Consider the following 11,209-nt stretch of genomic DNA (forward strand, 5'->3'; position numbering starts at 1 on the left):
TCAATCAATTAAAACTTAAAGACTTAACTCCTGAAGACTGGAGCAAAAATGGATTCTTTTAACGTATGTGATTCTGTCGGGCATTCCCCCCCTTAATTTCCTGTTATTTAGCTTGTTGGAACCAATCAAATATGCGGGAAACAAACACCAAATTCGTGCACACAGCCCATGCAAACATTGAAACAAACAAACCCAGGGACTACACAACCAAAAAAGTTAAAAATATTGTATAGCTGCAAACCCAGAATCAGCAAGATGAGCAGGGACGTTTTAAGAATTAAATAGTTGCTAGAATTCAACAAAGCTTGCCATGGATAAAGTTGAGGTTACAACACTTCATGCTTCAAGTTAAAAATAAACACGATAAGATGGATATTACTAGCCTGATGGGAAAAGCTTGGACCTCCTAGCATTTCACTTCATAGGCCGAGCTGCAGCTTTTAATCGTCTTCTCTTTCTGGAGGCAGACCACAAGGCAGAAGCATTTTCTACACAATTAAGATCACAAACAATTATACCTTGAGACTCATTTAACCAACCAAGATATTAAATTTCAGTTCGTCATTTAGTAAGATGATATAAATCAAGACTCGGTCTTACAACAGAGACTGACTGGAGCAGAGGACCGACAACCTAAAAGAGACTGAATATTCAGCAGTTTTGATTGAAATAAACAGGCGGGTACCATTGCGAAAAGCCATTAGTAGGTACAGAATGTATCCAAGAGCCCCATATATGGCATAGGATGCACCTCATACATTTGTTAGTAAGTCTGGGCAAATTGGCATTGCAAAAATGTGTGTAATCTTTTCTAGGCATACCCCCAACAGGTAGAAAAAGAACTACCCCAAATTCTCCACTCAACAAAACACAAAAAGAAATCATTTTGTTCAATGTAAGGCAGGCTTTCAACTCTTTTCAAGTAGTAAAAAGCAATTGGTCTTATGGAATACAAAAAAAAAAACCATTTTGAAACTCGAAAAGCTTAGAGAAATCCCAAGGGATAAAAAAGAAAAGAAAAAGGAAAAGCATCGATGCCTCTACATTCCACAAAATTCTAAATCCATAAAATTTAGTTAAGATATCACGCAGTAGAGAACCGTCAGGCAAGCAAAGAAACACGAATATAATAAATCCAAAAACACCAAACTTAAAGAATTAAGGTTTACCTGCATGAAGTTGTAGCGCTCTCTTCCAATGGATTCATTTTCAGCCACAGCAAAGTAAGCCAACATTGGGTAATGCCCTATATATGATGCGTAGCTATCTCGTTGAATGTTCACCGCCCATTCACTGCCATCAATTGAGCCAAGGAAATACATAGATTAGCAGTTACAATTCTCTTGTTCAGTTAATAGAAGAGAAGAAATAGTATTATAAACTAACAATCTGCTCAGATCAGCATGGCCAGTTCCGACGTATTTGGCTTGGAGATGTTCGAGCTGGGAATTGATGTTAAACCTATCGCTGGCCTGGCAAAATTTATGAAAGAGTAAGAGACAAACATATAAACAAAATATAGGGTTTAGAGGGTTGGGAATTAGAAATTTGGCGGAATTTTTAAAATTAATCAAGAAAGGGAATTAGGGTTTTGATGGGAGACTTTACCTGCATCTTCTTTATCAAAGCTCTCGAGAACAGATACTAGGGACCAAGAGAATAATTCCAACTAAACGTCCTATATATACACCCCAAACTATTTATTTATATGACAAATTATATGTTTAGTACTTAACTATTAATTTTGATATGTTTTAATACTTAAATTTTTAATTTTTTTAAAATCACAATTAACATTTAATTTTTATTTCATTTTAGTATCTCGTTGTAAAAAATTTAATGGTGATTTGCATATGACACTTTTTTATGGATAAATTGTATCATTCATCTCTCAATTATATTTTTACTCTTATTTTGGTTACAAAAGTTTACTTTTTTTAATTTAATTACTTAACTTTAAAATTACTCGTAATTTAATCACTCTACCTTTCATTTTTTTAAATTTTAACTATATATTAATAAAACAATAATAAAATATATCATGTCACAAAAATTATTAGTAAAATAAATTAGAGTGATTAAAATAGGAACAATTTGAAAGTTGAGTAGTTAAATTGAAAATTTTTAAACTTTAATACCAAAATAGGAGTGAGTAGATAGTTGATAATAAATAATCTAATTTTCTCATAAAAATACATTGACGTTAAAAACTTAACGACGAGGTATTAAAAATGAAATAAAAACTAGATATTAAACATAATTTTTAAAAAAATATGAAAGCTTAAGTATTAAAACTGACCAAATTGATAGTTTAGATATTAAACACATAATTTATCCTTCCCTATAATTGGATACCCAACACCAACTGACCCGATATGTAAAAACCGTCTCATAGTGTATGTTTAGAGAAAATAACTTCAGTGACCGAAAATGTCTTATAATATACGATTTTAACTAATTTTTTTTTTGGATTTGCGAAAATGACCAACAAATTCGCAACGCGAATTCCAAATTCGCAACACTGAATTTCAAATTCGCAACGCGAATTTTGTTGTAGCAACTCGATTTTCAAATTCGCAACACGAATTTTAATTTTGCAACAGGTTTTAATTTCGCAACACAAATGTTTTGGGTATATAACTATGCAACAGTAACAACTCATAACCTAAATCTCTAAATCGCAACTCATTCCATCTCCATCTATCACTCTTTCCGGCGACATCCGTTCCTATATCCAACGACATTCTTCCCCATCTCTAATTTTTTTTTTACATAATTTTATTTCTATATAATTTTTTCAATGATTTCTCTCCCAAATTATCAACTATCAACTTAATAAAGGTATGTTTTTCTCTAAGTTAGTGATGATATGTAGTTTATAGCTCGTTTGTTTAGTAAATTAATTTACAATTTGTAGAATGAAATCATCTAATGTTGATCATGTTTGGATAGATTTGTGTTTTGGAGGGTCATGGGAGAATGTTCATGGTGTTTTACAATATATGTCTTTACCTATGAATCTTCAACTAAAACTGTCATTTAAAAAATTAACTTATGAAACTCTAATGTTACATATTGTAAAGAAATTGAATTTAGAGCCTCTAAGTGGATTTAGGCTATCTTATCAGAGAAAAGGTAAAGTTTATTTGTTAACCGACAATGAAGATGTTGAACGATTCATTGCTTACATTAGTGTTTCGCAAGAAGATGATGTTACATTGTATGTTGTTGAACCTAGAAGTAGTGAAGTTGGGTCAGTAGCGGGTAGTAATCAACTAAGTTTTTCAACCCCAGTTTATGGTGCTCACAATGTACAACATTGTTATCAACCTCAAAATTTAATGGTTCCACCACAATTTCATCACCAAGAAAATTTTGTTTCACCACATTTCCAATACCAAACACAATATCAAACATAATCTCAAAACACGCAACATTTTCCTAATCCAAATCTCAATCAACTTTCAGTACCAAATTCCGGTTTTCGTATTGACCAGTTAGACGATTATGAGCCAACAGAAAAAATTGTGAGTACTAGTCAGTATTCGAAATTTGATCTTGGTCAATACCCAGACTTTGATCTTGACCAATACTCGGATTTTGATGATGTTTCAGAAGAAGAAACAGACCCTGCGTGTAATGATTTTGATATTGGTCAATACCCGAATTTTAATGATGAAATAACCGTTGCCGAGGAAGATGTTGTTGATAATAATGAGGAGGAAGTTACGATTGTGAATGAACATGTTGAACATCCATTCTGTAATTCATATAACCCTGAAGAAGAAGAAGAAGTCCCCGAAAAAAAGAAAAAGAAAAAAATGCCACGGGAGTATAACTGGAATATGCCAGAATTACTTCAGATATTGGAAGAAGAGTTGGTAAAGATAGCAGTTGATTGTTACACAAAAGTTATTCGTATCAAGAAAGATGATTGTTTTGATACAAAGGAAGACTTGAAGATAGCTTTGTATACGAAATGTTTGGAAGATGACTATCAACTAAAAGTTAACAAATCAAGCAAAGATCGTTTCGAAACAAAGTGTATGATTGACAAAAACTGTACGTGGCATATGATTGCAAAGAGGATAAAAGATTGAGAAATGTTTCAAGTTAGGACTTTTATTGATAAACATACATGTTCAAGAACCCAAGTTTTTCCTCACCATAAACAGGCAAACAAAAAGGTGTTGGGTGGTTTTCTGGCTGAGTTAATATTTTTGAATGACAGGGTATATCGGGGACATGAAATTATGACTGACATGAATGCTCGGTTCAAGATTAATATCTCATATTCTCAAGCTTGGAGAGCCAAATGTTATGCCTTGGAATTGTTGAGGGGGTCTCCAAAAGCATCGTTTGCCCAATTGTCGGCTTATTGTCACAATTTAAAGCTGAAAAATCCTGGGTCGATAACTCATATCAAAACAGATAGAGATAGACGCTTTGAGTTGCTGTTTATTGCCATTGGTGCTGCGGTTAGTAAATCAATATAATTTTGTTGACAAATTTTTGTTAGTTACATGCATTTCACATTTAAATGATTATGTCTTGTGTATATTATTTTGTAGATTTGTTCGTTTATTACTTGAATGCGCCCATTTATTATAGTTGACGGAGCACATTTGAAAGGTCGATACCTTGGAGTAAACTTATTAGCAGTAGCCATGGATGCTAACAATGGGATACTACCAATAGCTTACGGGGTTGGCAAATCTGAAACCTCTGATTCATGGACATGGTTTATGGGGCATCTTAGAGATTGCATAGGTCCTATTAGCAATCTGACAATCATATCCGATAGGGCAAACTCAATTGACAACGTTGTTAGAAGGTGTTTTCAGATGCTTTTCATGGACTTTGTGGTGTTCATTTGTACAGAAATCTAAAATCAAGTTCTGCTGGTATAAAAAATCACAAATGGACATACTGGAAGGCTATAAAAGCTTATCGGGAAGTGGATTTTAATAAGCATATAATTTGTTTAAGACGTGTTTTGCCTCAATGTGCTCAAACACTAGAAGATGTCGGGTTTGAAAGATGGTCAAGACTACATCAACTTGGAGCAAGATATGGTTTCATGACGTCTAATAGTGCAGAATCAATTAACGCTCTAAGTCGTCATTCCCGAAAATTACCCATTACTATGTTAATGGAGTTTTTTCGAGCCTCTATTCAACAGTGGTACTACAAGAAAAGAAACCATGCATATATTATTTCTTTAAATTCGTAACTTATCATATATTTTACTAAGTATTATTTATTTAAATTTACAGGAACATTGGAACGTCGTGTTCACCATGAACTGAAAAAAGATAACGAAATGTGTTGTGAAGTCAACGTCATGGAGAGTTGAACCATGTTCAAACACTTTGTTTGAAGTATTGGATAATAACTTAAATGGGCTTGTCGATCTAAATGCAAAGACGTGTAGTTGTATGAAATGACAAACATCTGGTTATCCGTGTGGCTATGTTATAAAAGTTGCCCTTCATCTAAACCAAGATGATTCAAGCGCATACGCTATGGATTACTACACTACAGAAGTATATCGACAGACTTATGCCGAGATTGTCTACCATATTCCACATCCTTCTGAGTGGGACATACCAGATGACTTACAAACAGTTTTGCCACCAGTCATGGACAGTAGGCTACCTGGCTGACCAAAAAATCACGATCGTATACCGTCTAAGGGTGAAGAGAAGAGGATATCGACATGTAGTCGGTGCAAGGAAAGTGGTCATACAATGTTGACATGTGGATCACCAGTGCCATTACAATCATCTTTTTCTCTACCAAAATATGGATCCTCATCAAAATCCAAAGCTCATATGGTGCCAAGAAAAAGGAAATCAAAATCCCAATCACAACCGACTTCACCTTTTGGGACTTATTAACTTAAGTGATTTTTAAATGCAAACGTTGTATTATGTGTATTTTATGTGTGAATGCATACATTTCAGTTAGACATTCATTAGTAACTTGAGTTTGAACATTGCTATGATATGTTCAGTTGTTATCATTTATCAGATTTTTTGTTGCGATTGTTGCGAAAGTCAAATTTGAAACGCGAAATCGCAACGCGAAGTTGACTTTCACAACCATCGCAACACGAATTTGACTTTCGCAACCATCGTGTTGCGAAAGTGTACTTTCAACAGGTCTTTTTTTGCCTTCAACATAATGCAGATTGAAATTTAAAACAACAAATCAACTTTTACAAATCAATTAAACAAGCAAAAAATAAGAATTATTTACACATCAATTAAACAAATCAACTTTTACAAATCAATTAAACAAGCAAAAAATAATTCTTATTTCCTTATCAATTAAACAAATCAACTCTACAAATCAACTTTTACAAATACATCAATTTCACGCAGCTCACTTCAGGATCAGGATTAACATGCAGAAACCAAACATTTGCTCAAACAACACTTTATACACATCTAAAACCAACAAACAACAAATTATCTAGGTACTTAACCAAACATTTTCAAACCAACAAAGAGTATATATGTTAACAACACTTGCTCAAACTTACCAATTTGTGTTGTTTATACACACTTTCAGCACGTGGATGCAAGTAGGTATCGTCTCGCATATATCACTCTAGCCATAAAATGTCGAAACCACAAGCCTATTGTACCTCTATCTCTATCCGTGGGAGATAGAAACTGTTTACTTCATGTCGTCAAATGTTCCAAGCACATACATACGAGAGGACCACAATCCCCTCTGGCTCACTGCGTTTGTTATGGCACAGTCTCGTCTCTGATCATTGTAACTTTGAACTTCTTTGGCTTATTGTTTCCAGAATTAGTCCAATAATCAATCGCATCCAAGTATTTAGCCAAATGAGCGCTCCATCCCTTACAAATAATATCTCTCAAATCAGATAATGGTATGTAATTCAACATGCTGTCATATACCATTGTCTTCAGGGATGGGAGCTGAAGCTCGACGAGAAGCCAATGACGACGTTCTAAAATAGGGATAAACACTTGCAATCATAAATAATAATTCAATTGCGCACATCAATTTTTTATTTATGAACACCTTTAAAATATTCAAAAATAAATACTAACCTTATCGACCTCCCACCACGCAGGATAAAGTTTAGCTTTTCCATTACCCAACACATATGAAGTGTCTATTTGATCCTTCAAGTGAGCTACGTGAAAAGACGTCGGCATAATAGTCCATCGCGTATTTTTTATTTTTTTCAATTTCCTTATTATCAGAAGACGTGACACCTATGCATTAATATGCTGTTTTATAAAAAAAATACATATATTAGTGAATTTCATAAATTTAAAAAAAATTTAATCAAAATGCAATATAAGAAGAATATAAGACTTACCCCCTCGTCGAAGTAGTCATTGTCTTCAACCCCTAATAACACACCCCACCAAGACCGATCAAGAAACAAATGCATATCATCGTCGAGTTTGCATATGTCAGCGTAACACCCCTGGCTCCGCTCATGTAGATAAAAATCAACTGCGGTCTTAGCCCAAAGGGTATATCCAGAATTATGTCTGGTAGTGTTCTCCTCTCCACTTCAGATACTGGAATGGTACTGACCGATAACTCATACGAAAGTAAACTCTCATTCATCATGGCGGGCACGTGAGGGGGTTTATCAATATGTCGACATATTATGCCATGTGAATCGGGCTCTCGAACGGTGGGAGGGACCTTTTGAACGATGACAGGGGCCTCTTGAACGGTCGGAGGGGCCTCTTGAAGGATGATAGGGGCCTCTTGAACGATAGTAGAGGCCTCTTGAATGATGACAGGTACTTCGAGCTTCTTCTTACGAAGTCTTGGCACTATTGGGGTGAACGGAGACGTAATGGCATGTGCACGACGTCTGATGCGTGAACCCCATCGTGCAAGAAAAACCCGACATAAAGCATCTACCTTATCGGGCCGCTAAAAATAAATTAATACATAAATCAGTAAAAAAACAAATAAATAATACCAAAAAATGGTTATTTGCATTTTTAGTATAGCATTAAACAAACTTACCTCATTACGTAGAATATGAACCTCATTCTGCAACGATACAACAATCTCATGCAAAGCGGCTACCTCATCACGTAAAGTAGATACCTCGCCATGTAAAGCACCATTGTCATCGCGTAAAACCTCTACCTCACCACGTAAAGATCGTACCTCATCACGCCATACACCATTGTCTTCACGTAAAGTACCGACCTCCTCACGCAAAACATTGACCTCATCACATAACTCCCCTAACTCATCCCGTGGAGGTGAAGAACAGGGAGATAAATGTCGCGGCATCTTTGTCGGTCGCCTATCATGAGGTGATGATGGAGAAGAGGCTCGATGATGTGATTGAATAGGTGATGACTCTCGTTGTGGAGGTGTATAATCGGCTCGATCAGGTGATGGCTCTGGGTGAGGTAATGGCTCTCGAAGTGGGGGCTGCTCTTCATATGTGCCATCAAAAAAATGCTTACCATCTTGCCACCAATTAGTGGCAAGCTCAGCCTCTGTGGGTGCCAGCCTCTGTAATAGATAGTTAGCCTCCTAACAATATAAAAACTCAAACAAAGTTAAACGTCTACTAGTAATAACTTGTTTATATATGGTATTATTTGTGTTAACTTACATCATTCATCATCGTATATGATAGTAACTCTTCCCAATCCAACAGTCGGATCCTCCTCCAGGAAATAACCCTAGGAATATCATTTGAATTTTTAATTGCATATATCCGCATGCTGGGAAAAGCCTCAAATATCCAAATCTACAAACAATATAATACACAAACATTAGTAATTGTTAAATAATTAATTATAATTTTGGAAACATTATATAGAAATTCTTACCCTAAAAGCCCAAATAAAGTCTGCCAAAGTGTATTTGGAACCATGGCTACGCAAACTTTTTCGGTCCTCAAAGGCAGACAACAACTTTTTCCAGGTAGCTTTCCATAGATATGAACCCCACGGAAACTGGTTCCATGCATTTAGGTCATCTACCAATAATATTAGGTCCTCAGAAATAGGTTGTCTGGCCTCTTTGCCTAAAAAGCTGGCATGCAAAAGTAATAAATGGCATACTCGGACAACATCGAGGTCATCCATCCGAGTAAAACTATCTTTAACAAATAATCTCTTCAAGTCGTCGACGTGTAAACTTGGCTTCGCCTTTGCCAGCTCAGGAAAAACTCGAGATAACCATGATGGGCGGGCGATATGACTAGTGTACCGACCTACATCATCGTGTCCGAAGCGTAGACCAGTGGTTAAGCAAAACTCCTCCCGCCCAAAACAAGTATACGCGTGGAGGAAAATGAAACCTTATCTTTTCATCACCACGTTGTATCCTCTTGGGTAGATCGTTAGTCATGGTCTGAAGAAACAAATGTGTCAACATAGCATCTCCACCCGAATGTTGTACTTTCAGCCATGGCCCGAAGTAAGTATCCTCAAACAATTTTCTTTGTACATGTGTAAGCGTTGACGCAATTGTAGTGGCTAGGCTTAATTTATTCCTTAAGGTCAATGAAGCCGAAAAAAAATTCTACAAAAACAATAAACATACCAAGTTAGATATACCAAAAACTACAAATTATACACTATAAACAGACATGATATTAAACAGTGAAAACAAAGCCAAATATGTTTCAAACTTGCACGGTATTCACCCAAGTCATTATTCTATCATAGTTCACAAAATGCATCAGATAACATTGTGAAGTTAGTATTTGTCTTTGTTTTTTGGTTGAAGTAATGCAATTCATTCAAGTTTCAATTTGCAGAAGAAGAATAGTTTCAAATAGTCTTATGCAAATTGAAACTTGAATGAATTGCATTACTTCAACCAAAATACAAAACAAAGACAAATACTAACTTCACAGGGTTAAAGACTAAACAATTTAGCAGTATTGGCAGCAACCGAATGAATTTACTAAGCAATCTAAGTGAAATGGTTAATCTATTACTGAAATTATCAATAAATTTATTATCAATTTAAATATGAAAAATCTAATAATTATACAAAAATTTCAAAATAAAAATAATTAAAAAACTAACCCTCGGTGGTTGATTTTTCATTTCTGACCGTGAATGGTTGTGAGGGTGGCTCTGAGAGATGGAGATAGACGGATTTCGCCGGAGATGGGGACGGATTTCGTCGGAGATGAGGACAGATGTTGCCGTAAAGAGTGAGAGATGGAGATGAGATTGAGTTGTGATTTAGGGTTTTAGGTTATGATTTACGATTATATTGTTTACATTTGTGTTGCGAAATAAATATTGTGTTTCGAATTCGAAAATAAAATTCGCGTTGCGAAAATAAACGCGCTTTGCGAATTTGACTTCTGTGTTGAGAAATTGACTTCTGTGTTGCAAATTTGGAAACTGAGTTGCGAAATTGGAGTTCGCGTTGCGAATTTGTTGGTCATTTTCGCAAATTCAAAAAAAATTGATTAAAATCGTATATTATAAGGCATTTTCGGTCACTGAAGTTATTTTCTCGTATGTTTATTATTCAATTTTGTACATGAATTTCGCATTACATTAAAAATATTTTTCAAATATGTTGATTTGATATTTAAACAACATATTATATTTTTGATGTGTCATTGACTAGTTGAAATGATAACATCTTTAAACACCATCTGTCACAATCTAATTGATGATTGACATATCTTATCAACTCCAAATATCAATTTGAAAAAAATGATTAAATTCAGTTAACAATTTGTATAACAAACTTATACTGTAAAATAAATTATTTTAGATTTAAGAAATTAAAGCATGTGCCAAATTTTAATTGCGTGCTTTGTTAATATCTTTAATTTATAGTTTATTAAATTAGTTTTGCTATCGATTATTTTTCTTTATAAAAAAGCTTAAGAATAAGATTTTTGATTTTAAAGTTACATACAAATTTTCATCTAAACGTGATCACCAAAGCTAAAAGCTGCCTTATCTATGATAATTTGGTGGGCATTGACAATGGGTGACTTTGCATGAGTGGCACATATGTGATTCATGGTTCAAGCATATGAAGCCTGAAAGCTTAAAAACAAGAACAATGCTAAGGACTAATAGTACTTGGATTTTAGCAACCACATCCTTTTCAGCCTTATTTACTAGCTAAAGCTGTTAAAATCTCCACAACCTTCGACCGATGTACACGTTTAACTGATCTCCATTACATGCCA

The 11,209-nt window shown here is 34.8% G+C and overlaps 1 protein-coding gene across 1 annotated transcript; it reads right to left on the reverse strand.

Moving 5' to 3' along the window:
- Positions 1–247: 247 nt before the first annotated feature.
- LOC120131356 (uncharacterized protein At4g14342) lies at positions 248–1,661 on the reverse strand. The gene is made up of 4 exons (XM_039148363.1): positions 1,609–1,661; positions 1,387–1,472; positions 1,170–1,293; positions 248–488 (listed from the first exon to the last, which is right to left on the reverse strand). The coding sequence occupies exons 1-4, from the start codon at positions 1,612–1,614 to the stop codon at positions 441–443; spliced, it is 264 nt and encodes an 87-aa protein (XP_039004294.1). The 5' UTR covers positions 1,615–1,661; the 3' UTR covers positions 248–440.
- Between the last annotated feature and the right edge of the window lie 9,548 nt (positions 1,662–11,209).

This window comes from Hibiscus syriacus, unplaced genomic scaffold, assembly GCF_006381635.1.
Source record: "Hibiscus syriacus cultivar Baekdansim isolate YM2019G1 unplaced genomic scaffold, ASM638163v2 tig00110556_pilon, whole genome shotgun sequence".
Lineage (NCBI taxonomy): Eukaryota > Viridiplantae > Streptophyta > Magnoliopsida > Malvales > Malvaceae > Hibiscus > Hibiscus syriacus.

Excerpts from the sequence above, each read along its gene's own strand:
- LOC120131356 (XM_039148363.1), bottom strand. Across the intron at positions 1,294-1,386 it reads CATGCTGATCTGAGCAGATT|TGAATGGGCGGTGAACATTC; the intron begins GTTAGTTTATAA and ends AATTGATGGCAG. Across the intron at positions 489-1,169 it reads AGCGCTACAACTTCATGCAG|AAAATGCTTCTGCCTTGTGG; the intron begins GTAAACCTTAAT and ends TTAATTGTGTAG.